At 38.9% G+C, this 26,011-nt stretch overlaps 1 protein-coding gene across 3 annotated transcripts in view; it reads left to right on the top strand.

The window, feature by feature from the left end:
* The window catches only part of LOC114147047 (low-density lipoprotein receptor-related protein 8-like), a 96,615-nt gene extending 72,612 nt beyond the window's left edge, over positions 1–24,003 (top strand). Inside the window, exons 10-18 of one of the 3 annotated variants that reach the window (XM_028021580.1) lie at positions 5,350–5,521; positions 7,267–7,494; positions 9,383–9,501; positions 10,323–10,462; positions 13,818–13,959; positions 14,173–14,325; positions 15,831–16,103; positions 17,409–17,477; positions 21,612–24,003. In XM_028021580.1, coding sequence (XP_027877381.1) covers positions 5,350–5,521; positions 7,267–7,494; positions 9,383–9,501; positions 10,323–10,462; positions 13,818–13,959; positions 14,173–14,325; positions 15,831–16,103; positions 17,409–17,477; positions 21,612–21,955 — 1,640 coding nt within the window. In that variant the 3' untranslated portion in view covers positions 21,956–24,003. Of the gene's footprint in view, positions 1–5,349; positions 5,522–7,266; positions 7,495–9,382; positions 9,502–10,322; positions 10,463–13,817; positions 13,960–14,172; positions 14,326–15,827; positions 16,104–17,408; positions 17,478–21,611 lie in introns of all 3 variants that reach the window. The other 2 variants (XM_028021581.1, XM_028021579.1) reach the window with 2 other exon arrangements.
* The last annotated feature ends 2,008 nt before the right edge of the window (positions 24,004–26,011 follow it).

Below are 26,011 nucleotides of genomic sequence, written 5' to 3'. Positions count from 1 at the left end.
CTCCATATATTAATATTGCTGTGCTCCATGTAAGAAAAAGATGATATTCTATGACCCTTTTCACCCTGCGTCACACATTTTGATCTATACTGTATTTTATATATGTCAACTATAGTGTATAATTTTGAAGTGTCAGAAAAAAAAAAAACTTAAATCTGAGAAGTGTGCTGTGAATTTCATATTTAACCACAATAAACATTCATGTCTGATAAACATGCAGGTATTATAGTCAAACTTCCCAGACTTGATTTCAGTAGAAGCTGTATTTAGGCCAGGGGTGTCCAAAGTGCAGCTCGGGGGCCAATTGTGCCCCCTGGACTGATTTTGTGCGGTCCACAACTCCAATTCAAGATAATGCAAACTGACCCCTCTAACACATGTGGTTGAGAATTTATATTTTTATTTTTCACCAGGGCAAAATTATTATAGTCAAATAAAAAATTTACAATGGGAAATGTATTCAATGCCAAGGCTTTTTGTATTCTCTTGTGAGAATCACATTTATTCAGTAAGCTTTGAGACCCAGATCTGATTTAAATGGATTTATTACATTTGTCTACGTCTTTTTCAATAAAAGTGATCTAAATCTTCTCTTTATTGCTCGGAACTGACAGAAAATGTCATATTGTCTTAAATGGAGATCTTTAGAAATTTATTGAGTCATCATCTCTTTCTTGGAAAAAAAAAAAAAAAAGCAGAACGCTTATTCAACGTTTTGGATCAACAATAATTAACATCTCCATTTCCAACAAAAAATTTAATACTTTAGTCATTAAAGGTTTGCCCTATTTTATTGTTGAGTAGGTAAAAAAAGGCTTTGTTTTGTTTCTTTTTTCATGTTCTTTTTTTTCCTCATTTTCCCGTCCGTGAGCCTATTTGAAAGTTTGTACACCCCTGATTTAGACCCAATTTATGAGTCAGTATCATATTTGTTTCTAGTTGTGGGCGCTATTTATCTTTATATATGTTGTCTAGGTTTAAACCAACCAAAACTGGCTGGTAAAAGTGGTCTAAGCTAAGACTTAAACAATTCATAAGATCCACAAAGAAGCCTGTGAAGAAGGCAAAAGCGTCAGAAAGCGCAACCTGGAGCTCAAAGTCTGTCATGTTGCAGCTTTTAAGAGGACCCTGCTGCAGAGAATATTGTAGAACAGAATGTTTATTAATAATAGAACAAAAGGAAAGACTTGCAGGGGAATAGCAGGTCGTACAGGACATGGAACGGGGCAGACAGCCAACAGGAAAACAGAAGAATCCAGCTATGAATAATGAGACAAGCAGCTTTCAATACTGGAGGAGGGAGAGGAACGGAGAAAAGTGGCCGGCTGAAGGGAGGTGAATGATAACCAAATAGAAGCTGAACTTGGAATCAAGAAAGTACAGTCAAATGGTGGAAAGTAACAATAATGACAATAATAAAGGAAATTAAATAAAAAATAAAGACTTTTTTTTAACAATTAAACAGAAATGAACTCGCATTATTTCTTTTCTTCCGTCATGATACTGTGGTAATAAATTCAATGTGTAGAAATTGCTATTTTCTTTTGTTTGTAGGTAGAAAATTGAGAGAACAGTAGTAAAAATGGTGAGAAATTGCTTTTTTTTTTTTTTTTTCCATCTGTCGCGGTGTATAGTAAATACTAGATTAATAATCCAGAGGTCTTGAGATTGAGAGTCACCACTGTTACTATTGATGCAAGTCAATCTTGCCCACAAACTGTGTACATTTAGACTTCTGTCACTTGTAATATAGAAAATTTCCAACCAAGTCAGTTGGGACGTTTATTAACCTTCTGAAATCTTCTTAGATTTATCTTCAATAAACAAAATGCTTGCTGGCTTTTGTGTGACTTGTTCTTAACTTAAACCCAGCTGTTCAGTGAGGGACAGCTGGGTTCAAAGTTAGGCTATAAAACAAGATCCAGAGGTGGAAACATCTAACCGGACACCATTCAGTCCATCATCAGACAATGGAAAGACGGTGGCAAAATTGCAAATCTACCCCTTGGTAGATGGGGTTAGGGGTAAAATTAAAATGTTAAATTTAAAATTAAAATTACCCCCATGGACATCCACCTTAAATGGACTCAAAACATTTTATGTGCTTGGGTAAAGTACAGTCCTATAACTGACAATTTGTGACAAAACTTAAAAAAAGATGGGTTTAGAAAATATGGAGTCAAAAGGACTGAATACAAACATGGTGCAGTTCTCAATTAGCAGTGATTCTGAAAACCTCGCATTATCCCTCGAATTTTAATCATCACACTGCTTTGTTTTAGTCCATTGCCTAAAATCCCAATAAAAACAAATAACAATAGTAATAATGGTGGTTAGAGCACGACTGGAAAAAAAGCATCTGTTGGGTATGAAAATGTTTGCAGGGCACAAACATGCGGTTATAACGGCTTTCTTTATTTCAGAGTGCGAGATGGAGTGTTAGACGGGGAATGGCAGAGAATGCAGCTGCTGTTGTTGTTGAGGCGATAAAAAACCCAGAAAACTCCACCTCAGCACTGACAGCCCATGACTCCAGCATGGCAGCAATTTCCCCCTTAGAGACTTTCGAGATGACAGTATAATGACTGTTTTTTTTGTCGCTTTATTTTTTTTGGAGCACTTGGCCCAACACCATACTGTCAGTGTGCAGATTCGGGCCGGGTAGAGGAAGGAAAGGGCAGAAATAGAGAGAAAGTGTAGGATCACAACACTACACTCAGGTTGTGACACAAACTGTCAAATGATGGAGCAAAGGACTGTAAAGTATTAATGAGAAACTTTCACATCTGCCTCTGGAGATGAGAGGCTGCAGCTGGGATCGTATTATTATACTCTGTTAGAAGGACATAGATTCAGAGAACGCACCAAACAGATAAAACCCTGCGAACACTATGTTACAGTCCACTGTCCTCTTGACTAAATGCACTTTGCATTTAATTATGGAAATCGAGCAGCTCTAGCAATAGTTCAAACATGAAAGGAGTGTGCACAATAAACCATCAGTTAACAAAGCAAAGGAATTTTACTCTTCTGATTATTTCGTCCACATTTTTGTTGACATTTTCTGTAGCACAACTTGAAGGTCAGTAATTATAATCGGGTAAAATATATTGATGGATTGCCATAGGAACAGTGTTTATCTATGATTTGATTTACGGCTGAAGCCTTGTATCAATCAGTCGAATCTGAGCTTAGTGTTTGGAGTTAATTAGCACATGTAGTCATACAAACACCCTCATATTATTGTTGTTTTTTAATATATTGTAGAATTTTTTTTTTTTTTTTTGCTAATGGGGTCAACTGGTTGTGGGGACTGAAAATATAAATGACCAAATGGAATTAATTTGTGGCCAACTTCAGATTGTAGATTTTGTAAAACTCTGACCTGGCAATGGTCATTTTTATTTCAGAGCAATAAATTCCAACAAATTATTAAGATTTTTTTTTTTAAAATACAGCTAAATACTTCGTTTTCAGATAGACGTATCCATAAATTAAACCCAAATGAAAGGAGATGCAGTATATGTCATTTACTCTAGTACAAGACATATTATGTCTCGCTAACTTTCAAGTACATCACAAGATATTTAGTTCTGCAAGAACAGTGTAAAATGATTCATTGTTGAGTCAAGAGGAAAAAGTTAACTTGATGTGTTGAAATGCTCAAATTGTTATTATGTGTAGTGAATGATCACTCCATTCGTTCCCTATAGTGCTAGTAAACCCTTAGCTTTGCTAAAATGTCCATAATATTGCAAACAATTTCCTATCCATCTTTCTTTTCTGTAACAGATAGAACTGGACTCTTTAAAGGATTAAAGCAGAACCACTTTGGTACATGTAGCTTCCAGTTTTTTGCAGAAGGGGACACTAGGGTAAGATGAGCATTTTGTCTTCAGGATCACTGCATCAAGGCAATCTTAGTTTGGTTGCTAACATATATTTACATTTATTTTAGGATGTTCTGCATCCCTTCAAACATTCAGAACGAGTGTGAACCAAACTGTTTTAGCATTTTGAGTAAGGGGTAAGATGAGCCCCTCCTTTATATGTACCCACAGCTAAAATGCTACACTTTTCAGTCAGATTTATAACCTCATGTCGTAGCTCATACACAGTACCATTGATATTTAAAGCAAATTTTCTAATATTTACTTTGGTCTAAATTCACTTCCAAGAGTGAAAAATGTTTTTAAGAAATAAAACTCTACCCATGAGGTTCTTGCTTTCGCAAACTTAATTTAATAATGCCTCCATTATATGAATAATGTTCCTAGAAACAAAGGGTGGCTCAGCTTACCCTATTCTCCCCTGTTATCTACGCACCTGTTTAAACCTTGCGGTCTAAATGACTGCTGCCTCAACAGGTAAGAGGATTTCTATTATAAAAGTGTCTTCCACCTTCCAGGGGAATAATAGCGGATGTGGATAATAGCTAACTGACCCGTCTTGGTTTTTACTCACTATCAGCTGAGAAAAGGCAAAACACTGGCTGGAGTTGCATCTTTTTTTCTTCTTTTTTGCAGTTCCCAAAGGTACTTCTCTTTTGTTGTCTTCTATCTTTGCAAGTTGCCTGTGTAAAAGTTGATAACCTTCTGTTTAAGTGATGCGATCAGATTCACATCAATATTTGCCAAAAGAGCATGTGACTTAATAATACACTCAGACCTGTTCATCGATTTTCTAACAGTTTCGTCATTTCAGTGAAGGATTATTTGCCTCTTAATTGTCCGGGGAGGATTGTCAGCACTAAGTAACTATTCCTGTGTTATTTATCTTGGTATAAAACATGATATTTAGAATATTGACTTGTGCTGCGAAGGTGGAGCTCAATAGTTTCCTGCAGTTTTGATTGTAAGGCGAAACCCGAGTGCTTTAGGTAATAACTAATGTCTAAATCATCCTGACAAGGAACATCACGGTTCACAAGTCTTGCATGTATTGACTCGAGAGCAATTACATTTTGTTTTCAATCTCTTTGTTGGGTTGTGATCGTAAATTGATCCCTCTACAGAACGGTTAATTTGCTTTTATGCTCGGCACATACAGTGGCTGGTTTGAATTATGTTATTGGCTCTGTGTTTAAAGAGTCTGTGGAGCGCCAAGATGAGATCTGATTCCTAATTAAGGGAACCATCCGGAGCCCTTCCTCAACTTTCTACTAAACTGTCAAAGCTTATTCAGCTCCGCTTTAGTGGGTAAAATCCCTTCTCTAATGTGTTCCCTGTATTAACCCTGTTTTTCCTTAAATGTTTTGGTCTATGATATATTTGTCTGCACCTTTACTCTGAATCCATGTTTACTTTATGTTCCAAAAAATCCCTTTCCTTTTGTTTTCTCTGGTTGCAGGGAAAAGCCCATATTTGCTGTTCACTAACCGCCATGAGATTCGACGCATCGACTTGGTGAAGAGGGACTACAGCCAGGTTGTGTCTACACAGAAGAACGCCGTGGCTCTAGACTTGGACGTGGCCAACAACCGCGTCTTCTGGTGTGACCGATTCCACAGGAAAATCTACAGGTACGATAGCTTAATTATTTGAGAATATCACCAAATAAAGAAATTCAGGTTTTATGCATAAACAGTTTCTCTCAAATCTTTGCTTTGCATGTCTTAAAACAATTCAAATGTGTAGTTTGCATTTGGCAGCTTCTGCTATTAGCAATTTCGATCTTAATCAGTAGCATTTGTTGGAACATCAAGATTTAAAGGTTTCAATGAATAACAATGAAGGACAATATACAGGAGTATATTCCATGTAATTCACTCTTTAGCATAACTTTACTGTTATGCTAAAGTTGGAGTTGTGCACAGACATCTTCACTGGATTCGGTGTCTCAAGGTTGTTGTGGCTCCTGTTAACTAGCCGCTAATTTTCCTTTGATTTTCCTAAATAATTGCTTCTTTTGTTTCCAGAATAAACATAACGTTTGTCTGCCAGTGACATAAGAACAAGTACAAAGGAAACAGTATTTAAGTAGAGAAAAGAAAATGTCCTGGTGAATTTCAATCAGGACATTTTAGGGCAGTTAGCTTTTTACAGAGAAAAAACTTGCTGCTAATATAACTCTTGCAAGCTTGCTAACTTTTTAACGTCCATCATGGGAAAGTGCAAATTTATCGCCAGCTGGCTGGATGACATTCGTCTTCACCATTGTCTCACTTCTGTTGCCAAGCCATAATGATTTATTTATTAGCAATTTTTGTAGTAAATTTCTGCATTTTACAGGTCTTAATTTGTTTTAATGGCCTTAAAAATGTTTTAAAGAGTCTTAAATTTAAGTATAAGAAACCAACCACAAATCTCTGATCAGTGTATCCCTAAACTCTTTAATAGTGATAGCCTAGTTCTTTTTAAAATAGTTTTATACAATCTGCCTCTCTAATGTTGTAGCTGATGTCTCTGGCATCGTTTTTACACAAACCCGCCTTCTGTACACAATCAAATACAAAAAAAAAATTCTGCTTTTTAAAGGCAGTCACACTTGGTGATGATCATCTCAACAATGGATTTGATTAGCAACACTTGGCTGGTACTTACCCTCCTAATTCATCTTGCAAACTAGTGAGGCTGGGTTGCTGGAGTGCATCTTTTTCATATTGTTTCTTGTTATCATTTAATCTAAAACATTGCCTGAATTAAGAATTTCCAACAACAAAGTCTCTGGGATGCAGATACACATCTGAATCGACAGGGTTTTATTTTAGGTAATTATGTCTTTTAATACTCTCTTATGAGATTCAGCTGTATTTGATTGTAATGAGACTCGGCTCACGTCTCCTTTTTTGTTATCCAAACCATATTTTGTCCCCCAGAGCATTCTAATTGGAGCGCCGTGTTCTTTTTATAACATAGACATTAAAAGAACCACCTCTCTGGAGAAACTGAAATTGAAATTCTTGCTAGCTGCTTTGCCCTTTCCTCGCACCTCTGCCGGGTCCAAATGATTAGCGACCTGGGCAAGCCTCAAATGAAGACTTGTCTATTCTGATAAGCGATTTACCCAACAAGGACAATAACCCCGGAAAGAACCTGCATTGTGCTGGCCCAAGGCTACAACTCCCATAGTAACCTCATTCTCTGCTGCTCATTGACTTCACAGCACAGTGCTGATTTCAGGTACTCTATATATCTAAGTTACTGTGATTGCACCTTGAAAAATGTATCAAACCAATGTGCCAAAGAGACATTCGCCCTCTGTGTCCTTCTCTGCCTCCTATGACATTCCCTTCCCCCTTTTTTCTGCTCCCTTCGCTCCCTGCAGCGCCTTCATCCACGAGGCCAGCGACCCCTCCCAGCAGGTTCCACTGGTGGATTCGTCCCTGCAGACTCCTGTGGGCCTGGCGCTGGACTGGCTCCAACACAACCTGTACTGGACCGACTCGGGAGACAAATCCATCTCTGTGTCCTCAGTGGACGGCACCAAGAGGCGTGTCCTCATCAACTCTGACCTGAGCGAGCCCCGGGCCATAGCGCTGGATCCCCACCACGGGTAATTGTGCAGACATGGCCGCCAGCGCCATTTACAGGGCAGTTTTCATTTTTTCCACATTTAAATGAATGTCATGTTAATTTATTGCTTTTGTTGATGCATTTAAATTCCTTTCTTGACATATGTAGTTTTTCTGCATTTCTCAAAAGGAGTTTTAACCAAATAATATGGAGTGTGCATTAGGGCCGAAACAATTAATTAGATTAATCGGATTAATTGTGATTAATCGATTATTGAAATAATCTTCAAGCCGTTTAGTAATTGATTAATCATTAACATGAATGTCTTATTAAGTTTGGACTTTTATTGATACATATGAATTGTTCTTTTGTAGCAGGTAGTTTCTCTGCACTCTTTAAAGGATTTTTAGACAAATAATATAGGGCTTACACAATTATTTGTGATTAATTGATTACTGAAATAACTGTCAACTAATTTAATTCAGAGTATACAATGGAGTACACAGACTCAAAAAAATTAAATTTGCTTTAAAAACAACACACTCAATAATTAATAATTAAGAGCAATAATTAATCCAAAATCTTCCCAAAAAATATATACATTTTGCATTTGAAATAAAAACAAAACCTTTGTAAATATGTTCTACAAAGAACTGCTCATAAGGAATAGCTCTACCTTCTCCCAGTGGTGTTATTGCATTTTAGGCAAAAAAAAAAAAAAAACTCATTTAAGAAAGGAATTTAATTATTTGCATATATTTTATCGTATTTCTAATATTGTGTAAAAAAAAAAAAGCTAAGTAGAAAATTAAAATGATGTAGAATGTGCTAATTTTTATCGTCAGAATAATCGTTATAATAATCAATTCCAATTGGAATCGTTTGTTGCAGCTCTAGTCTATGTATTTATAAATATTTGAGTCTGTCTTTATTATTGTGAAACTGTGTGAATTAGACAAAATCTGCAATGAATGCAAACCTGTGCAAACATGACCCGTCTCTGAAAGTCATTGAAGTTTTTCTTGTTTTTTTTTTTTACCAGTCATTCAACTTTTCAAAATAACATTTCAAATACATCATTTATAACCTCGATGAGTGGAGATCAACTTTTCTCTGCCAATGTTCTTTTCCAACCAGGCATTAAATCAGTAATTGACCCTGGTTAGTGAAACAAAACATTAATAATTTTAATAGTACTTTTAATCATCATTAATGATGGCTAATGAAAACTGTTGTGATTATTTCTTCCGCACAAAACCTTTATTTGACCTTCTAATTTTAAAATCTATGCTAATTAATGAGGTTCATGTTGTGAATTTGCATAACAATTTACAACACATCAGCATAATATGGTGTCAGACTCAGTTTATAGACACAAGACGGCAATTATTCTGGACTTTTTTATTCATCAGGCTAAATTATTGAAGATGACTGTGACGGTGAACTCGAATATGAATTTCGGTTGAGCCGTCTGACATTAAACAAATGAAATACGTTTCCACTCATCTCTATCCTGGAGTTAAAGGTCAAAAGTCCGATTTCTTTTTTTCTTTTTTTTTACTGATTTTTATATATGGTCATTTCACTTGAGAAGCTGTCTGAACAGTTTTATATAGAAACATTTTCATATAATTTATCAGATCAAGTTGTGATGCACAGAAATTCAGGATTTTACATATCCAGACTTAACTGAACCACAAGAACATAAAGAATACTCTGATGTTTTTAGTTACCTAAAAGTCATTTTTTAGATACTGGACATGCTATTGTGACTTACAGGAATATTCTGTAAATTGCTAAAGGAGCTATGTAGCAGACTAGTCACAATGTTCTATGAGGGGTTCCTTATTTCTGTTTTTAGCGTTGCACATTTTTATTATTATCAAAATATTCCAAATAGAATAATGAATTTATTATCTTTCTTTCAGCTTCATGTACTGGTCAGACTGGGGCACACGAGCCAAGATAGAGAAGGCTGGAATGAACGGAGTGGATCGGCAGGTTCTGGTGTCTGAAAATATTGAATGGCCCAATGGCATTACTCTAGGTAAGTGGGGACAATAAAACTACATTAATGAGGCAATACTGTGCTAAATATTCCTTTTTGAGCTTTACACCAAGTTACAATGTTATTCCCTCATCAAAAACATACCTGGAGTGTTGCCTTGATTGTTTCATGCTTGTTTGAGAAATCCTTTAATCACCTGTGGCAACCATTTAGCTATGCAAAACACCAAAAGCTTCCAAGTTTTTGCTTCACAGAGCAGTCCCTCCCTTTTTCCTCCTGTGAGTCCCCCAATCAGCTCCTTCAGACTAGCCAGCAGCAAATAGCAAAGACCTGTTGGAACTGTGCGGCAGCTGAACTCGTTATATGAGCTACGTCTCAGTGAAAAGTTTGTAAAAACGTTGTTAAAGGGTTCATAGAGGAGAAATATTGTTTTGACTTCCTGAAGGTGGAGTTTCAGAAAGAGCAGGATTTTTTTTAAAGGGACAAAGATCCAATTTCAATGCATTAAATTATAAAGTCTACTTTCTTTTAAGTCATATTTAATATATAGAGCATTTTTCTAACAACTGAGTTACGTAATTATGCTATAAAATGGCACTGTGTTCCTGGAACATACATAATACTGCCCCTTTAAGAAAAATACTGTTGCTTTGAAATAATATTTCAAGTGTTTTGGATCCGTAAATCTCTGTGTTGTGTAACACTGACAATCTGACATTTAAAAAAAAAGTAATCCATTCCAACCAAAGGGATTTGTCGGTCGGAGTGCATGAAGGCTTACCACAGAGACGATCGATTTCTATTGAGTCTGGGGAAGCCCTCCCTCCTCCTCCTAATGTGCGTCTGTGTGTTCTCCTCAGACGTAGCCAACCGGCGCCTCTACTGGGTCGACTCCAAACTGCATCTCATAGCCAGTGTGGACCTGAACGGGGCTCACCGGAGAACACACATGTCCTCTGCAGAGAGATTGGGACACCCTTACGCTCTGGCTGTCTTCGAGGTTTGTGTGTTGCTTCTCAGATTAATTCGCAGTTGATTTTAAAGATGTTCTCCTCCCACATTGTACCACATCTTCAAATTTTCAACCAAAAAAAAAAACACCTCATAGGAGGGGTGTATTTGAACCCAAATCAATCCATTTAATTCAGCTTATTTCATGCTCAGTTGGTGGGTGTCCATATTTTTAGCCTTTTGTCTCGTCTCCTTGTTGCTTCCACTGGCTTTGCATACCAAATAAGAAGTAGAGATGATTCCGAAGGAGAATATACACTTCTCTTTCTGGTCACCAGCCAAGTCTTTTGTGTGCATGTGATGAATTGAGGCCTTCAGAGGAAATAAATCCAATCAAGACTCTTCGTGCCTGTGAGTAAAACCCACTGTAGTTTTCAGAAGAGTTGCCTCTGCAGCAAATGTAGAATCATCCCTCAGAGGGGTTCCTCCAATGGACCGAGTCTCAGTAAGACTACAGGTAGAGACAAATCCTCTTCACTTTAAAAAGCTTCTTCAAGAAGAGAGCACATTTGTTGACACCGCTGGTAAAGATATATGAACAGTGTTCAAATAAATTAATCTTTTATTGCAGTAGCATAATCTCACAGAGGAAAACCCCCCACTCCGTTAAGACATCAACGAGGCGTTGCCTGCGAGATCTTTCACACATTTTGAAGCTTTCCCCTCCAGTTTGGACGGACTATTTAAGCCGCAAAGCATGTCATGTCCTCCGACTGCCGGCTTTTGCTGGGTTATCTTCAGCTCTAGCACCCCTCCTGGGCTGCAAGGGTAGAGACCCCCTTCTCATTTCCTGATATGTGAAATCATGTCCAGGAGGTAGAGATGCGCTCATCACTCCATAATATGAGCAGCATGACCATGGAGTGATAAAATCTGGACTTAGAGATTCTGTGTATTAGACTGTATTGGCGTTTAATGGTTTATTTAAATTAGAGATGCACTGACACGAAAATTTGACATTTATATTGCAATTAATATTGCTCTTATGGCCGATAACCAATATTTACTGGTACTGTATTGTTTATTTAACCTCTGCTTCAGTTAAACTACTCATAATCCAGTGCTGCAAAGCTCTCACCGTCTCATGATCAAACAAATATCACACCACCAACTTTCTTCCCTTTCCCTAAAGTGGTAAATGGCAACAAGATGGAAATAAATATCGGTTGTTAATATTGGCTGGATTCCAAAAGGAGGAAGCAAGCTATAGCGCAGGACATTCTGGGTAAATACAACCAATACAAATGAAAGAGTCTTGCGCTAGTGAGAGAAACGACAAAAGACAAAATCCTGAAAGTGCTAAAAACTGACGCCACTCCATTTTGGTTTACATTTTGTGCAGAAGGGAGTAGCTCTCAGTGTTTTCATCTTCAGAGGTTTTTGTGTCTTTTCCTTCAGTAGTTATTGCTGCAGCGCCACCACAGGCGAGGTGGGGGGTGACAGGTTATTCAATTATTTTGTATTGTTTGAATCCAATAGCTGAATCACCTCCTAAGTGCAGTCAAGTTCTCCAGAGTCCTGCTAATGACCTCATTATTTGACTCAGGTGTGTTGAAGTACAGATACATCTAAAAGTTGCAGGACCCTCGAGGCCTGGAGTTGCCCACCCCTGGTGTAGTGTGAAGCCAAACCACACCAGCTGAAAATGTAACAAATGTTGCAATTTTGTCTATAGGTGTAAAAATGCCCTAAGTTCCTATTAATTTTTTTGTAATTTTTAGTAATCAATGGCTTCCTGTTTCCCTTGGGTATAAATAAGACGTGACACAGAGGCCCATTTCTAATAGCAATTTGCCAGGTAAGGGAGATCAAACTTTCACAAACTGCACCAAAAAGTGCCATCTTGTTGTCACCAGGTCTCCATAGGGACCGTTAAACACTAATTAAGCCATTTCTGTCCTACCATCACAAATAGAAACATGTGGAGTTAGTAAAAGATAGCGCTTTTAAGCAATACCCGGTCCAGGTATTTTTAGAGTGCAACAACAGAGGAATGTGTGGACAAGCACCTGGCGACCGCTGATATAGTCAGCCAGACAGCGGCAGTAATGCGATTCATGCGACAGGCTCCACTCAATATTGCTGGGCTGGTGTGTTTCCAGCATGCTGAACAAGAGAGTCACCTTGTAGTCACAACAGGCCAGAGTGAAGCCAGCCATCGATTATGTCATGTACTACTGGGAATTTATCATAATTTTACTAAGTACCATCACAGTGCCGGCTGAACCAGGACAATAGAAAATTGGCAGGGTTTTATTTGAAGTAGCCAAAACATTTAAAAAGAGGATGAGGTCATTTCACTTTACAATGTTATTTGAGTATTAAAAAAACAATATATGAGTGGGAAGCAAACTGATGATGTGCTGTGTTTGACAAACACAGAGCACGATCCTGTCAGTATTCATAGTGTACTTTTAAGGAAGCATCGCAAACAAAGCTTTCTTCAGTGAAACGTGTCGCTTTAAGATATTAAGCTTAAGATTTTTGTGTCTGATTCTGTCATTTTGTTTCACTTAATATCTAACAGTGAAACCACTTGCTTTGTTTTTACCGCAAAATGTTTACTCTGAAACACCATGCTCAATTTTTCCAGGTAAACGGCAATAGACAAACAGAGAAAACGTTGCATAAAATGTAATTAAATCACAGAGACTGTTGAATTGTACTGCTGTGATGAACTGTTTTGTTCTCAGATCAGGACTCTGACAACTTGTAGTCTAAGGTATTATCTGTTTATACTTTTAATTGGGTTAATTAACTAAAGGTAATTTCAGAGGAATAATAAAGCCTCTCATAATTAAACAATATTTGCACAAATTCATAAACCAGTCCATAAAACAAAGCAATGCACTTTCTTCTTTTTACCAAACAAACGTAACCTAAATTAAGTGGCAACGTTAAATATTTAGATACAAGCTTGGGGTTTTAGAGCGTCCTGATTGTTGTCCCACTTGTTGCTTCAACTAAGAACCAACCGTAACCAAAGTAACCTGGGCGCCATAAATGTCCTTGCAGGAAAGATTCATTTCTCTGAATGTGAAACTGTCAGAACAGCTAAATGAGAACTGAAGATGAGAAATGAAGGTCATAAAATCTGTGCAATCTATCTACAGGCTCTCTGGGAATATACTTTCTGTGCAATGCTTGTAAAAATATCTGAACCTTAGGAGTTACGGTGGTTAGAACTTCACCAGCTCTGTGAACGCAAACATGAGATTAAGATGTGTTTGCAAGTAATGAACTGTGTTTTGGAATTTACCCCAATTACAATGTTTTGGCTGCTGTTGTGAGGTCACGGTTACACTGACAAGAACAACTTTTCATTTTTATCGCCCGTGCTGCAGGATCGGATCTACTGGACCGACAGAGACAAGGCAGCAGTTTTTATGGCCAATCGATTAACCAGTCAGGACATCCAGGCTCTGGCTGAAAACTTGAACGATCCCCATGACATTGTGGTTTTCCACCAGCTCCGACAGCCACCAGGTGTGTGTTCAGTCTGTGTGAGGCCCGTGGCTATGTAGAAGTAAGCTCATAATCAAACTCAACCACGTTTTCTCTTGGTGCCTAAAAAGTGCTGACCACTTCAGAACAGGCATCCGAAGGACGGAGACAAGGACACATTTGAACCGTGTAAATCTTTGCTGTCTTTATGTTAACCTCAAGATCTTTTTGCCTCTCACTCATTTCTATTTTCAGGTCCAGACAGCTGTAATTTAGGCAGTGTAGCCAATGGGGGTTGCGAGTACTTATGCCTTAAAGCACCACAGATCACCGAACATTCTCCCAAATACACTTGTGCGTGTCCAGATGGACAGGACTTGGGGCCTGATATGAGGGGCTGCGTACCAGGTGAGGGTCTGAGGGACTGCATGGTTTTGTTGGGTACAAAAAAGATCCTGCTGTACACATGGCTATCGTAAACACATAGAGCAGCGATTCCCCACTGGAATGGGTTCTGCAGAGCTCGTGTCAAAAACTATGCTTTTAAAATGTCTCAAATTTATGTATTTATGTATAAAGGCCTTAAAATGTCTTGAACTAATTGGAAAAAATGTAAGTCAGCCTTAAATATGTTAATCACAGGTCTTAAATTTTGTGGTGGCAGAAATACTTAATCTCATATATTGTATGTAGTTTATTTTTCGCTAACAACCTGCTAACATACTCTTGCTAGCTAGCTTTTTTGCATCAATCGTGGATAAGTGCAAATTTATCACCAGCTTGCTGGACAACATTCGTCTTTGCCACTGGCTCACTTCTGTTGCCAACCAATACCATGCTGCGTTGATTCTGTGCAACAAAGCTAGGTACTACTACTATATAAATATGCAGTTTTCTTTTGTACATTTCTACCGTGAAACAGGTCTTAAATTTAGTTCGTAATGCTCTAGAAAAGGTCTTTAAAAGTCTTAAATTTGAGGTGGTGAAACACTGCTAATGCCAAAGAGATTGTCAACATGCATACTGTAAAACAACAGTTAAATGAGTTGTTTTATAGCACCACACTCCTACTACTCCTACTACAATCCACACAGCAATAGTGAGGATTGCAAGCCTGGGATCCACTGGTGAAGAAAGAAGCAGAGTTGTTGATCTCCAGTCCTTAAGATCCAAAATTCTTCAACTTTTAGATGAAAACTCCTTCAGCATATCCAAATCCAATAACTAGGACTTTAGTAGGACTTTTGCAGAACTTCACAGCATGCAGAGGACATTATTTGGTCTTTTTATTCAGGTGTTTTGGACCAAAGACCTGGAGTTCAACACCCAATGATTTTTTTACATCTTAAACTGTGTTTTACATAATCTATGTTCAGTGTAGAATACTCCAGCTCTGGTTGCATCTTTCAAAGTTTAAATTTTGAACAAGAAACTGCCAGATGCTGTCCAGTAAAAAACTGAAATAACCCATTAGTTTACCACCGATGGGAAGATCTTAAGCAGATATTGACTTCATTGTCAGAAAGAGCCAAGGAGCAATTAGCCAGGGATTCTCACAGTGCTAAGAATATTTTTTCATTTCAAGACCTACTTCCTTTATTATGTCAAAATGAAAGTCTCCAACAGATTAAAACACTCACCTTCATATTAACAACTCCTACTACTAAGTTAAGATGAGATCTGAATTGTGGTTGGCAAGTCAGAGTTTTGTGAGATGAGGAATATTGTGGTGTGTTACTATCTTCACACTCAAAATGTTCTTGCCATTATTTTTATAGACCCTGCTCAAAAGCTGGGAGTACCTCAGGACTTTACAATGTTTTTTTAAACTTAAGTTTAAGTTTTGTTTATTTGAATATAGTAAACATCTCTAGATCAAATCTCCAGCTTTGATTTAACTTTCCTCTTAGCAGCGCCAAGGGACGACGTGACGGCGAGATGGCCACCTGCCTTTGAATTTACACCTGACGCCAGAGGCATCGCTCCATCCTCAGGAGGAGCCTCGCAGGCAGACGACGTCCCATACTTGAGCACCGCTCCGTCTGCTTCTCCCGAGTTTCTCACGCCACTCAGTACGCTGCAGCCTCTGTCGTCGCAGGAGTCCGAGTCACTGGGCTCCCACTCCACAGCCACGGCCACGGTCATCTCAACCACGTCTGCAGGGGACAGCAGTGTCTCCCAACACTGTGAGTGTGCAGTCTTGAAAAAGTAGAATTGCGATCAGGGCTGAAACGATTAATCAAATCAATCGTGATTAATCAATTATCAAAATAATCGTCAGCTATTTTAGTCATCGATTAATAGTCAGTTGGGCTATACATACTCTGGCTATAGCCATCTGCTGAAAGAACAACATTCAGGACAGTAAGTAGGCCAAAACTGTACAAAAAAATGAACATTTAGGATGATGCACTTTGTCTTTTAATATATTTTGCCCAGAACTCCTCAAGTGGCATTTTTAGCTTCACCTGATTCAAAATCTGTAAATAAATAAATAAATAAAATCTCCCGCTAACAATCAATCAATCAATAAAACAATCAATCAACAAATTAGTACACAGTATTTTTTTGAGCTGCACATGTATACTTTGCTACAAATGAATAAGCGTTCACAAAAGGAATGCTGTTATTGCACTTTAGGCAATAAAATGTTTGTTTTATTTAAAACAAATGAGTCATTTACTGTCTTTGTGATATTGTGTAGAAATGGCTGAAGTGGTTACATTAAAACATCTGTTAAATGTTCCAAATTTTTTATCCAATTAATCAATTAATCGTCAAAAATAATTGATTACTAAAATAATTGTTAGTTGCTGCCCTAATTGGGATTTAACAAACTGTTTAGTTGCATCTACTTCCTGTTGGGAACATGGCTAGCGATCTTGAATTGGCTGTAACGAGGACATTAAAGTGGGGAATCTACAAGCCTCAGCCACCGACGACAGAAATAATTGTCACCTTGAAAATTATGCCGTTCTCCTCATAAAACTGTGGTTTATGTGGGCGGGCGGGTGGAGGGAGCGGGGGTCGCATATCTGGAAGGAAATTTGTGTTGCGGCATAAATGCTTGCCTCATAAGTGTGTTAGTAAGTACTGCATGTTGAATGCAAATTTTGCTCTAATGCAGTTATACGGAGCCTGTATGTATGAAGGTGCAGAAGGTCGGGGGTGTCTCAAAGTCACACTTTGGCAAATACCGAGCTCTGCATCCTTTACGTTCCTTTTTTAGTTTTTTTTTCTCCCTCCCCCCTCTTTTCTGCCGCTGTCTCTCTTCGTAAAACACTCACTGCCATTAACGCATGTTCACTCACTTGTCGCTTCCCTGTTTTATCGTCTCTCATTTCCACCACCTTGACCCTTCTTCGACGCGCTGCTTATCTCACGCTTTTTGTATCTTACCTGCCCTCTTACTTTTTGTTCTCTTTATGCGACTGCCTTTTCATCCCATCACTCCTACACCATGTAATTCCTCATTCCTTCTCTCTCCCTAGCCGGTGGTGAGAACTTCGTTCTGGGTGAGAACCTGACGGTGGCCGTTCTGGGCGTGGTCATTCCTATTGGTAAGCTGCATGCAGCCTCTGTTTTCGTAGTTTGTCTGGTTACAGAAAGGCCTTTTGGCTACATACACAGCGCCTTGCAAAAATATTCAAACCTTTTGGACTTGTTCTCATTTTTCTCACATTACAAACTTCAATGTTCTTCTAATGGTATTTTATTACATAGATCAACATGAAGTAGCACCTAACCAGGAAGCAGCAAGAAAATGATATGTAGGCCTTAATTTTTTTTGCAAATTAAAAGTCTCCCTCTTCCTGATCAACTCATTCAGACTAGCCAGCAGTGATTAGCAAACACCTGATGGAACTGTGTATGTCCTGGACTCGTTATACGAGCTACTTCTCAGTGCAGTACTGGTAAAAATGTTGTCAAATTGTTAATAGAGGAGCCATGTTGTGATGACTTCATGAACGTGCAGACTTTCTTAAAGAGACAGAGGCCAGATTTGAAGGCACTAAATTACTAAGTGACTCAAAATTTATTTTGAAGGTAACAGAGTTTCTTGATTGTTCTATAAAATGATTCTGTGTGGCTGGAAAACACATAATTTAAAATGTTATAATACATTTCTATTCATTCCACTTGAGTCATCTTCCTCAGTAATAATGGCTGCAATTCTTGTAGTTCTTCACTAAACGTCACAAACTAAGTCAAATTGGACGGAAATCATTTGAGCAACTTTTTTTTTCAAATCATGCCCAAGATTATTATTTGGATTTATGTCTGGGCTTTAACTGGTCCAGATTAACTCATTGATGTGCCTTGATCCGGCTGTGTGTAGTGTTAACCTGCTGGAACAAGAACTTCATCCCTAGTTTCAAGTCTTTTGGTGTTCCTCTGTATTTAGCTCCATCCATGTTCCCATCAACTCAAACCAGCTTCCTGCTCCTGCAAGAAAAACACACCCACAGCACGACTCTGCCTCCACCATGTTTCATCACAGAGGCGCTGTTTCTGATTGCTCTATACTGTCAGTTTTCTTCCACACATACCGTAAATTTTGGTGTTTAATTTTGGTGTCGTCTTAGCAGTTGTGTTGGTCCATCACATAAAATCCCAATAAAATACATTGAGGTTTGTGGTGATGGTATAAAAATGTGAAAATTGTGATGGATATTTATATCTTTGCAAGACTCTGCACATGTTCTGTGTTACCCTGATGTATAAGGTACCTGTTTGTTGAGTCCATCACACATTCACAGCTGTGCACTGGAGGAGTGAATGCTACAAGTCTACAAGTCCTCCTCTCTGTTATTTTTTTGTGTGTATTTGATATTCTTGTCATTGTGTCATTCACCTTCTACTGTACTGTTTTGTGGGGAACGCTTTGGCAAGCATTCTTTGCTAAAGCATTGTAGTTTTCAAACTTTATTGAGGAGTAATAATAATTGAAGATAAGAAAAACAGCAAATACCTTTGAAAATGCCTTCATGATAATTGTGAGAATTTCAAAGTTCTACCTACTTATGAGTATTTCATGAACTAAAACACTTGTGGCTCCATCAAAAAGCCTGTGCTGGAAAATATCACACCTCAGACTAAATGTCAGGATACAGTTTGAAAGATTTTTCATAAGACAGAGAATTTGGCTAATGAAGAAATAAGCTGCTCAGCTGGCCAATATGCTAAAAGAGGAAATTCTATTCAGTCAGCCATTAAGGATTCAATCATTACTCTACGTCCATCTCATTGTTACATTTGTAGTTGGAACTCGGAAATTTCAACTTACCAGTTGGAAAAGTTGGACTTCCTAGTGGGAGAAACCCAGACTAAGGATTTTTAGTCTGGGTGATTTTGGTGATTTTTAGGATTTTTCAGTGTTCCATATGGCCTTTCCTCGCATCAACAGTAGTACGCTGTGGTGGAAACCTATTTATTTTACAAATACACATGTAAGAGTGCATCTAAAATCAATGCTACCTTTACTGCCTGCAACTCTTAACTGAAAAAAGTAACAGTGGTCTTTCCTTATGGAAAGTGAAGCAGCTTAAACAATGTTTGCAAGCAGTGCTACTTGGCCATCGCCATGTTGAAATCCAGACTTCTCTGACTATATTAATTGGAACACTTTTACCTCAGGTGTGACGTCAAAACCAGCATCACTGCTCTAACAAAAACACTCGGAGAAAAGCCAAATGATTATCTGCAGGTCTGAGTCATTTAAAGGTGGCTACATCTGCTTGTTATATAGCTACAGTCTCTGGCAAATAACACCGAATGAAGCTTTCTTCATTTTAACCCAGAAAGGATTAAAATGGATCAGGCATCCCAAATATTGCTCACTGTTTGCTTAAGCAAAGCCACACAACTTAATTCATTTGCTACACCACATTGTTTTTGTTTTCTTATTTAATTGTGACTAAAAAGAAAAAAAAGGAACAAAACATTTATTAATCACAGCTTATTTCCTTTAAAATGACAGACCAGATTTAAATCTGCTAGATATAGGGAAAATAAACATAATTCAGCTAAAAATATGACTTTATACCCAGTACCTACTTTAAGCTAAAACCTGATTCTGGACTAAATGAACTGGAATGAACTGAGCCAGCCTCCTTTCTCAGACAGACTTTTTCATTTAGTTTGTAATAAAATCAGGTCACAATACAGGTGGAGAACACAAAAGGTGTTTATCAGCCGTGACAACTTTAACAGTATTTTATTGGTGTGATTTAAAGCTGCAGTGTTAAATTACAATGCCTATTTAATGGCAGATTTAACGTGATCATTTGCCATCACATAGTCAGGCATGTGAAGTTTCAGAATATCTTCATTAGCTACTTTTCCTCATATCTGTTTGTATAATAAAGATACTGCATAAAAAAAATCATATTACAAATGAAGTATTAAAATAACACATTCCATTTTCCCTGACTTTTAAGAAAAGCTGCAGTATGTAACTTTTTAAAAAAATGTTAAAACTGCCACCATTTTGTGACAGTTAGAGACAGATAAACTGAAAAGATCAATCTCCTCCACCTTGTCCCTGAGCTACTTTTGCCATCTGAAGAAATTCAACGCTCCTTACCAAAAACAACCACTCAGAGGCAGGAGGAGGGTCTTAGTGCTGTCAATCAACCTCATGTCCTCGCTGTGCATTGTGCTAATGTTGGAGAAACAACTTACCATTACAAGACAAATGTTTATTCGCCATCATCAGTGGCCATGCTAACTAAGCTTAGCATTTACAACAGGCTATGCTAGCTGCAGCTTAGCAAAGAGTGAAGAGGATGAGGGATGAGCACTAAGACCCGACTCCGGCCTCTGATTGGTGGTTGTTTCTGGTTAGAACTGTGAGAAGGCAGAGGAGCCCAATTTTACAACATCCATCCATCCATCCATTTTCTGTTCACCCTTTGTCCCTAATGGGGTCGGGAGGGTTGCTGGTGCCTATCTCCAGCTACGTTCCAGGCGGGAGGCGGGGTACACCCTGGACAGGCCGCCAGTCTGTCGCAGGGCAACACAAAGACATACAGAACAAACAACCATGCACACACACACACTCACACCTAGGGAGAATTTAGATAGACCAATTAACCTAACAGTCATGTTTTTGGACTGTGGGAGGAAGCCGGAGTACCCGGAGAGAACCCACGCATGCACAGGGAGAACATGCAAACTCCATGCAGAAAGACCCCGGCCGGGAATCGAACCCAGGACCTTCTTGCTGCAAGGCAACAGTGCCACCAACTGCGCCACTGTGCAGCCCAATTTTACAACAAATATGTAAAAAAAAAAAATAAAAATTATAAAAGCTACATACTACAACTTTAAGATAGCAAAATATTTTATTTCCCCATACAAAATAAGAAGGTATATCTTCTTTGAAAGTGTCTCAGACGATCCTTAAAGCAAACACTCCAACTCTAAACTTTAAGGAAGGTTATTTAGAGTCTGATTAGAGTCTGTGCTTACTTGTGTGACTCATCTTTAGCCTGTGCTGCACCACCCACCCACACATACACACACACAGTCTCCATACTGCTCCCTCTTCCCTCTCTGTCCCCTCCATCCCGCATGCCTCTTCTTCTTCTCCTCTCCGTGCCCGTCATCTCACACCATGGACTCGTTCTGCCTTGTTAACGCTACCCCTCCTTTCCCCGTGTCCCCTGCCGCTGTGTGTTAAACGCATGCAGTTCCTATCGTTGCCACAGTGGTGTTCGGCCTGGTCTGCGCGGGAGTCTACCTGGCGTGGCGGAACTGGCGCCGCAACTCCACCAAGAGCATGAACTTCGACAACCCGGTCTACCGCAAGACCACCGGCGAGGGCGAGGAGGACGAGATCCACATCGGGAGGACCGACGGCATGGGACACCACGTCCACCACCACCACCCGTACCCCCAGGGGGTTGGTATGGGCGTGGTGGGGGCTGGGGGCGGCACCTGCCCGCAGTTCATCGCCTTGCCTTTGGGGGGCAGCATGCCCGACGCGGGGACTCACTGGTACACGGAGCAGCCCATGCTCTCCACTGCAAAGTGAGGCAAAAGGACCTGCTTCTGGTGCAGCTGGACTCTCAGGCACACGGAGAAGTCAGAATGAACTTGGACTAAGTTTACCGAAGGGATGAACGACATATCATTGTTTCATTCATCCACACACACACACACACGCCCATGCCCCCCCCCCCCCCCACACACACACAGCCATGTCCTGTCATGTTACATATAAACCAAGATCGAGAAAGAAAAATTACGGAATGAAATCTGTTTTTTCTCCAGTAGATTCTGGTAGTTAAGTAATCAGGTGGTGCAGATGCGCTCTCAACACTGGAAAATTAAGTCAAACTCTCCGTTTTTAACTTTTCCATTGACAACCGTGTGCATCTGAAGCTGCTTTAAGGCATCGGACTTGAGCATCCATTTTGTCCTTGATGTGTTAGTTTGAGTTTTGTGTCACTGCTGGTTGGCGGCAGCGCTCTGGGACAGCTAACTAAAGAAAGAGGAGCTGTTCAACTGGGGCAGCCGGTGGAGACAATCTGTTGGGATCAATCCCAAATGCTGTTTCTGGAGACGCCTGGTGTCGTAAACATTTATTCCTGGATCACTTTGTCCGGTTCAGTGCTTCATGATGTTGGTTGAACTCCGTCAGTTTTGAGTATTTCTCTAATTTAGTGAAGAGAGTTGGAAGAGTCTTCTGTGAGCATAAAGGTGCAAGTCAGAGTTCTTCTTCTTCTTCTTCTTTTAGTAGCTTGTTTTAGATGTTAAATGGTCTGAGAAAAGCAATAGGCTGCAGATAGCAGCCAGTTGAGGTGTTTTGTGGTTGATGGGAATCACTGAGTGGTAATGATTTCATTTGACGATCCACTTTTGACTGTGACACACACAGACACATGTACACTCCACCTGCCGTGCAGCGGTATCAGATTCCCGTTGTTTTCCAAAGTGGGTGGAGGTAAAATTCGCTCTCTGGAAACACAAGCGGCATGCAACCAACCGACATCGCCGCCGTTCATTGTTCCACACGAGACGCTCTCACCCACACTCACACACATTTACTGCACAGTCGATTTCGCCACCGCTGCCACTGTTATTTGAGTAGACAGTTTGGGACAGGAGGGCCCAGCTGGTCTCTGCTTTGGGAGAGAAAAAAAACCTGTCATATTATGTTACCACGAACACGAAAAGAAAAAGAAAAATCGGACTCCGATGCAGTGCAGTGTGGTGCCTGCAGACCTCGTCGGTGAACATGCCGGTTTATACAGATCACCTGGAAATTCCCCCGTGTGTGTGCTCATCGAAATGCATGTGTGCCAATTGTTCATCGCACAGCCATATTTGAAACTGTTTTTTGGATGCTATTTGTTGCACAACCCTCTTAGAATGCCTTCTGGTACTGTGTTTCTCATGGACAAAGAAGGTGTGTGTGTGCGTGTTTGCACGTGTGTTGACCTCTGTGTGTATTGGTGTGTGAGCGAGTGCGTGTCGGCAGAAAAGCTTTGAGGGTGCTTTTTTGACTCATTGGGTTGTAAATACGTTTTCATAACGTTTTTTGATAAGGTATTGTATAATTCTGTAAAAGAAGAGCTGTATATAAGATTTTAGATAAAGTGTTGACACCTATATTAATTTATTTGTATGAAGAAAGCACTGTTTTTTTCCTTCCTGATTGTTTAAAATCAGTTATCCACCAAAGTGTTTTGTTTTAGTTGGTGTTTCTTGCTGTGTATTGTTTAGCCTCATTTTTTGTGAATATTTTTTCTTAGCCTTTATATAATATTAAGAGGCCCCCCACACCTTCCACCCAAAAAGAATTAACAAAACAAAATCCACATTGGTGGAACATTTTTAAGCCCAATGTCAGTGAGAACGTTGCTTTGTATTTATTTGTGCCTTTTTTGTTTACACTTTCATATTAACCTTGTGTTTTTTTGTTTTTTGTTTTTTTCTCATGGAAAAAAAAAGTCAGCCAGTTGCTGTACGTCTAATACTGAACTGTACTGAGGACAAATTGGTTCTGTGTTTTATTTTTCATAACTGATTAGTTTTAAATATCTCTTTTTCTTGTTATATAAAATCTGACAAACACAAGTCTGCAGTTTCTCTCTTATTTTTTCCTACGTAAGTCAATTTCCCTGTGACTTTGTATGTAGAAACATAGGAAGGATTATTATTTTGTGTAACAATGAGTCAAATTAACAGTGGGTTACTCTGAGTTGTGTGGTGATCTAGCAGGGAGGAAAAGCTGGCGCATCAGAAGTTAGCAGAAATCAAATCATCCACCAGAATATTCTCAGAATTGATGTTTTTCAATTTGAATTTTTGTCACAGGTGTTTATTCAAAATGAACCAGTCTTCCCACAGAGCTCTTTGCCTAAAGCAGCAAATGATACACAACTTTAAATTGCGTTCATATATTAAAGATCTTTATGTGTCATGATGAAATTAATTATTTTCCTTAAGTTTGAAACCTCGGTTTGTCGTACTGTATTGTGGTTCCTTTATTAAAATGTGTTAATCAAATGAACAAAAACTTAATCTAGGTGGATCTTACCAAGTGGATTGGGATAAACAAATCCAGTCAGACTCTCGTCTTGATTCTGTTCTATCTCTTTTAGTCTGATCCAGCATCAAAAGTTCGCCAATGAAAAGTGTTTTCATCTGACACTGATTATCAAAACATTTCAGTATAAAACCAAAACTTAAAACAAATAGTTATATTTCAGAGATGGAACAAGATTTACTGCTGTCTGGAGCAACAGTTCAACCCAACCCAAGGTTACTAAAGTCTTTAAGAAGAGAATGCATTCAGTTTATTACCTTAAAGCTGCAGTAGGTGACTTTTAGCAAATATGCAATAAATACATTTCTATAAATCTGTCACAAAGTCCTGACAGTAGAATGTAAGACAGGTAATCTGAAAAAAAAAAGCTTTTCTGGCTCCTTCCAGTGATCCTACTACCATATACAGAAATGCACCACTCCCTGTCAGAAACAACCAATCAGAGCAAGGGGGAAGGTCTTAGCAATGTCAATCATGCTTGTGCGTGTGCTGCTCACATCCTTCCCTCGTTTAATACGTTCCGTCGCTCAAGCTCAATATCGCCAGTGTCCTGCAGCTGTTTAAATATCTGAGAAACAACCGAACAATTAAAGTGTCAATTTCTTGACGTCAGTGGCTGTGGGGGAAGGAGCTGTGGAGTGTGTGCTTGTTCAAATTTTCGAGGTAAATCCAAAGTTTTCTCTGAACTCTATAGTTTAAAACATTAAAACTGATAATCAATTAGGTCATTTCTACAGCTGACTGACTTCCAGACTATTGTTCTCCTAAATAAATACTTTGAAATTTATTCAGAAAACTGTTAATCACAACCGCTTCAGAGTGATGAACATTGGATGTTTGGACACTCTCAGGCACAGTCTATGAAATAAATTATTATATAAGTTCAGTGTAGTGTCACGACAAAGGCCTTCTTCACAGCAATCAAATGTAGAAAAGAACCGTAAAGTTCTATATCGCTACAATAGGAAGCCGGTTTGTTAGGTCTCTACGCTACTGCTCTCAGCCAACATTACTCCTGACTTCACCGGCCAAGTTCTGAATCTCCATATGAGCTCAGAGACTTCGGCATCAAACATAATTTGATACAGATTAATCTCAGAGTTTGGTGTTTAGTACAGTCAGTACTGTCATTAGTCTTCTGTAACTTTCGGCCGCATTCTAGCTAGTTTGAGTTTCCTTTTTTTTAATTCAAGCTTCTCCATTTTTTTTCTTATTTCACCATTTGGGACGTATTTATTCCAAAAGACAAGCCAGACGAATGCGTTTTACACCCAGCGAACATGGATACTGAACATACTTCTGACGATGCACTTGATCTATCCGGTAACAAATAAAACATAAGATGCCGCCTCCTGATAAGGTATTGTATATTTTTATTGTGCTTTATTTCTTTTTCCATTGTAGCAAATCGGTGGCGTCCTTAAAACCCATTAGCGTTCGTAAGAATCTATTCTGCCTGGAATCCCTGTTAACCACTAAAGCCGATTGGTTTTTTTACAAAACCTGCGCTTTGGCTGTAAACCTCTCATTGTAAAC

This window comes from Xiphophorus couchianus, chromosome 6 (assembly GCF_001444195.1).
Source record: "Xiphophorus couchianus chromosome 6, X_couchianus-1.0, whole genome shotgun sequence".
In the NCBI taxonomy this organism is placed as follows: domain Eukaryota; kingdom Metazoa; phylum Chordata; class Actinopteri; order Cyprinodontiformes; family Poeciliidae; genus Xiphophorus; species Xiphophorus couchianus.
Note: the sequence above shows the minus strand (reverse complement) of the source record. Positions and strands in the feature narration are given on the sequence as shown.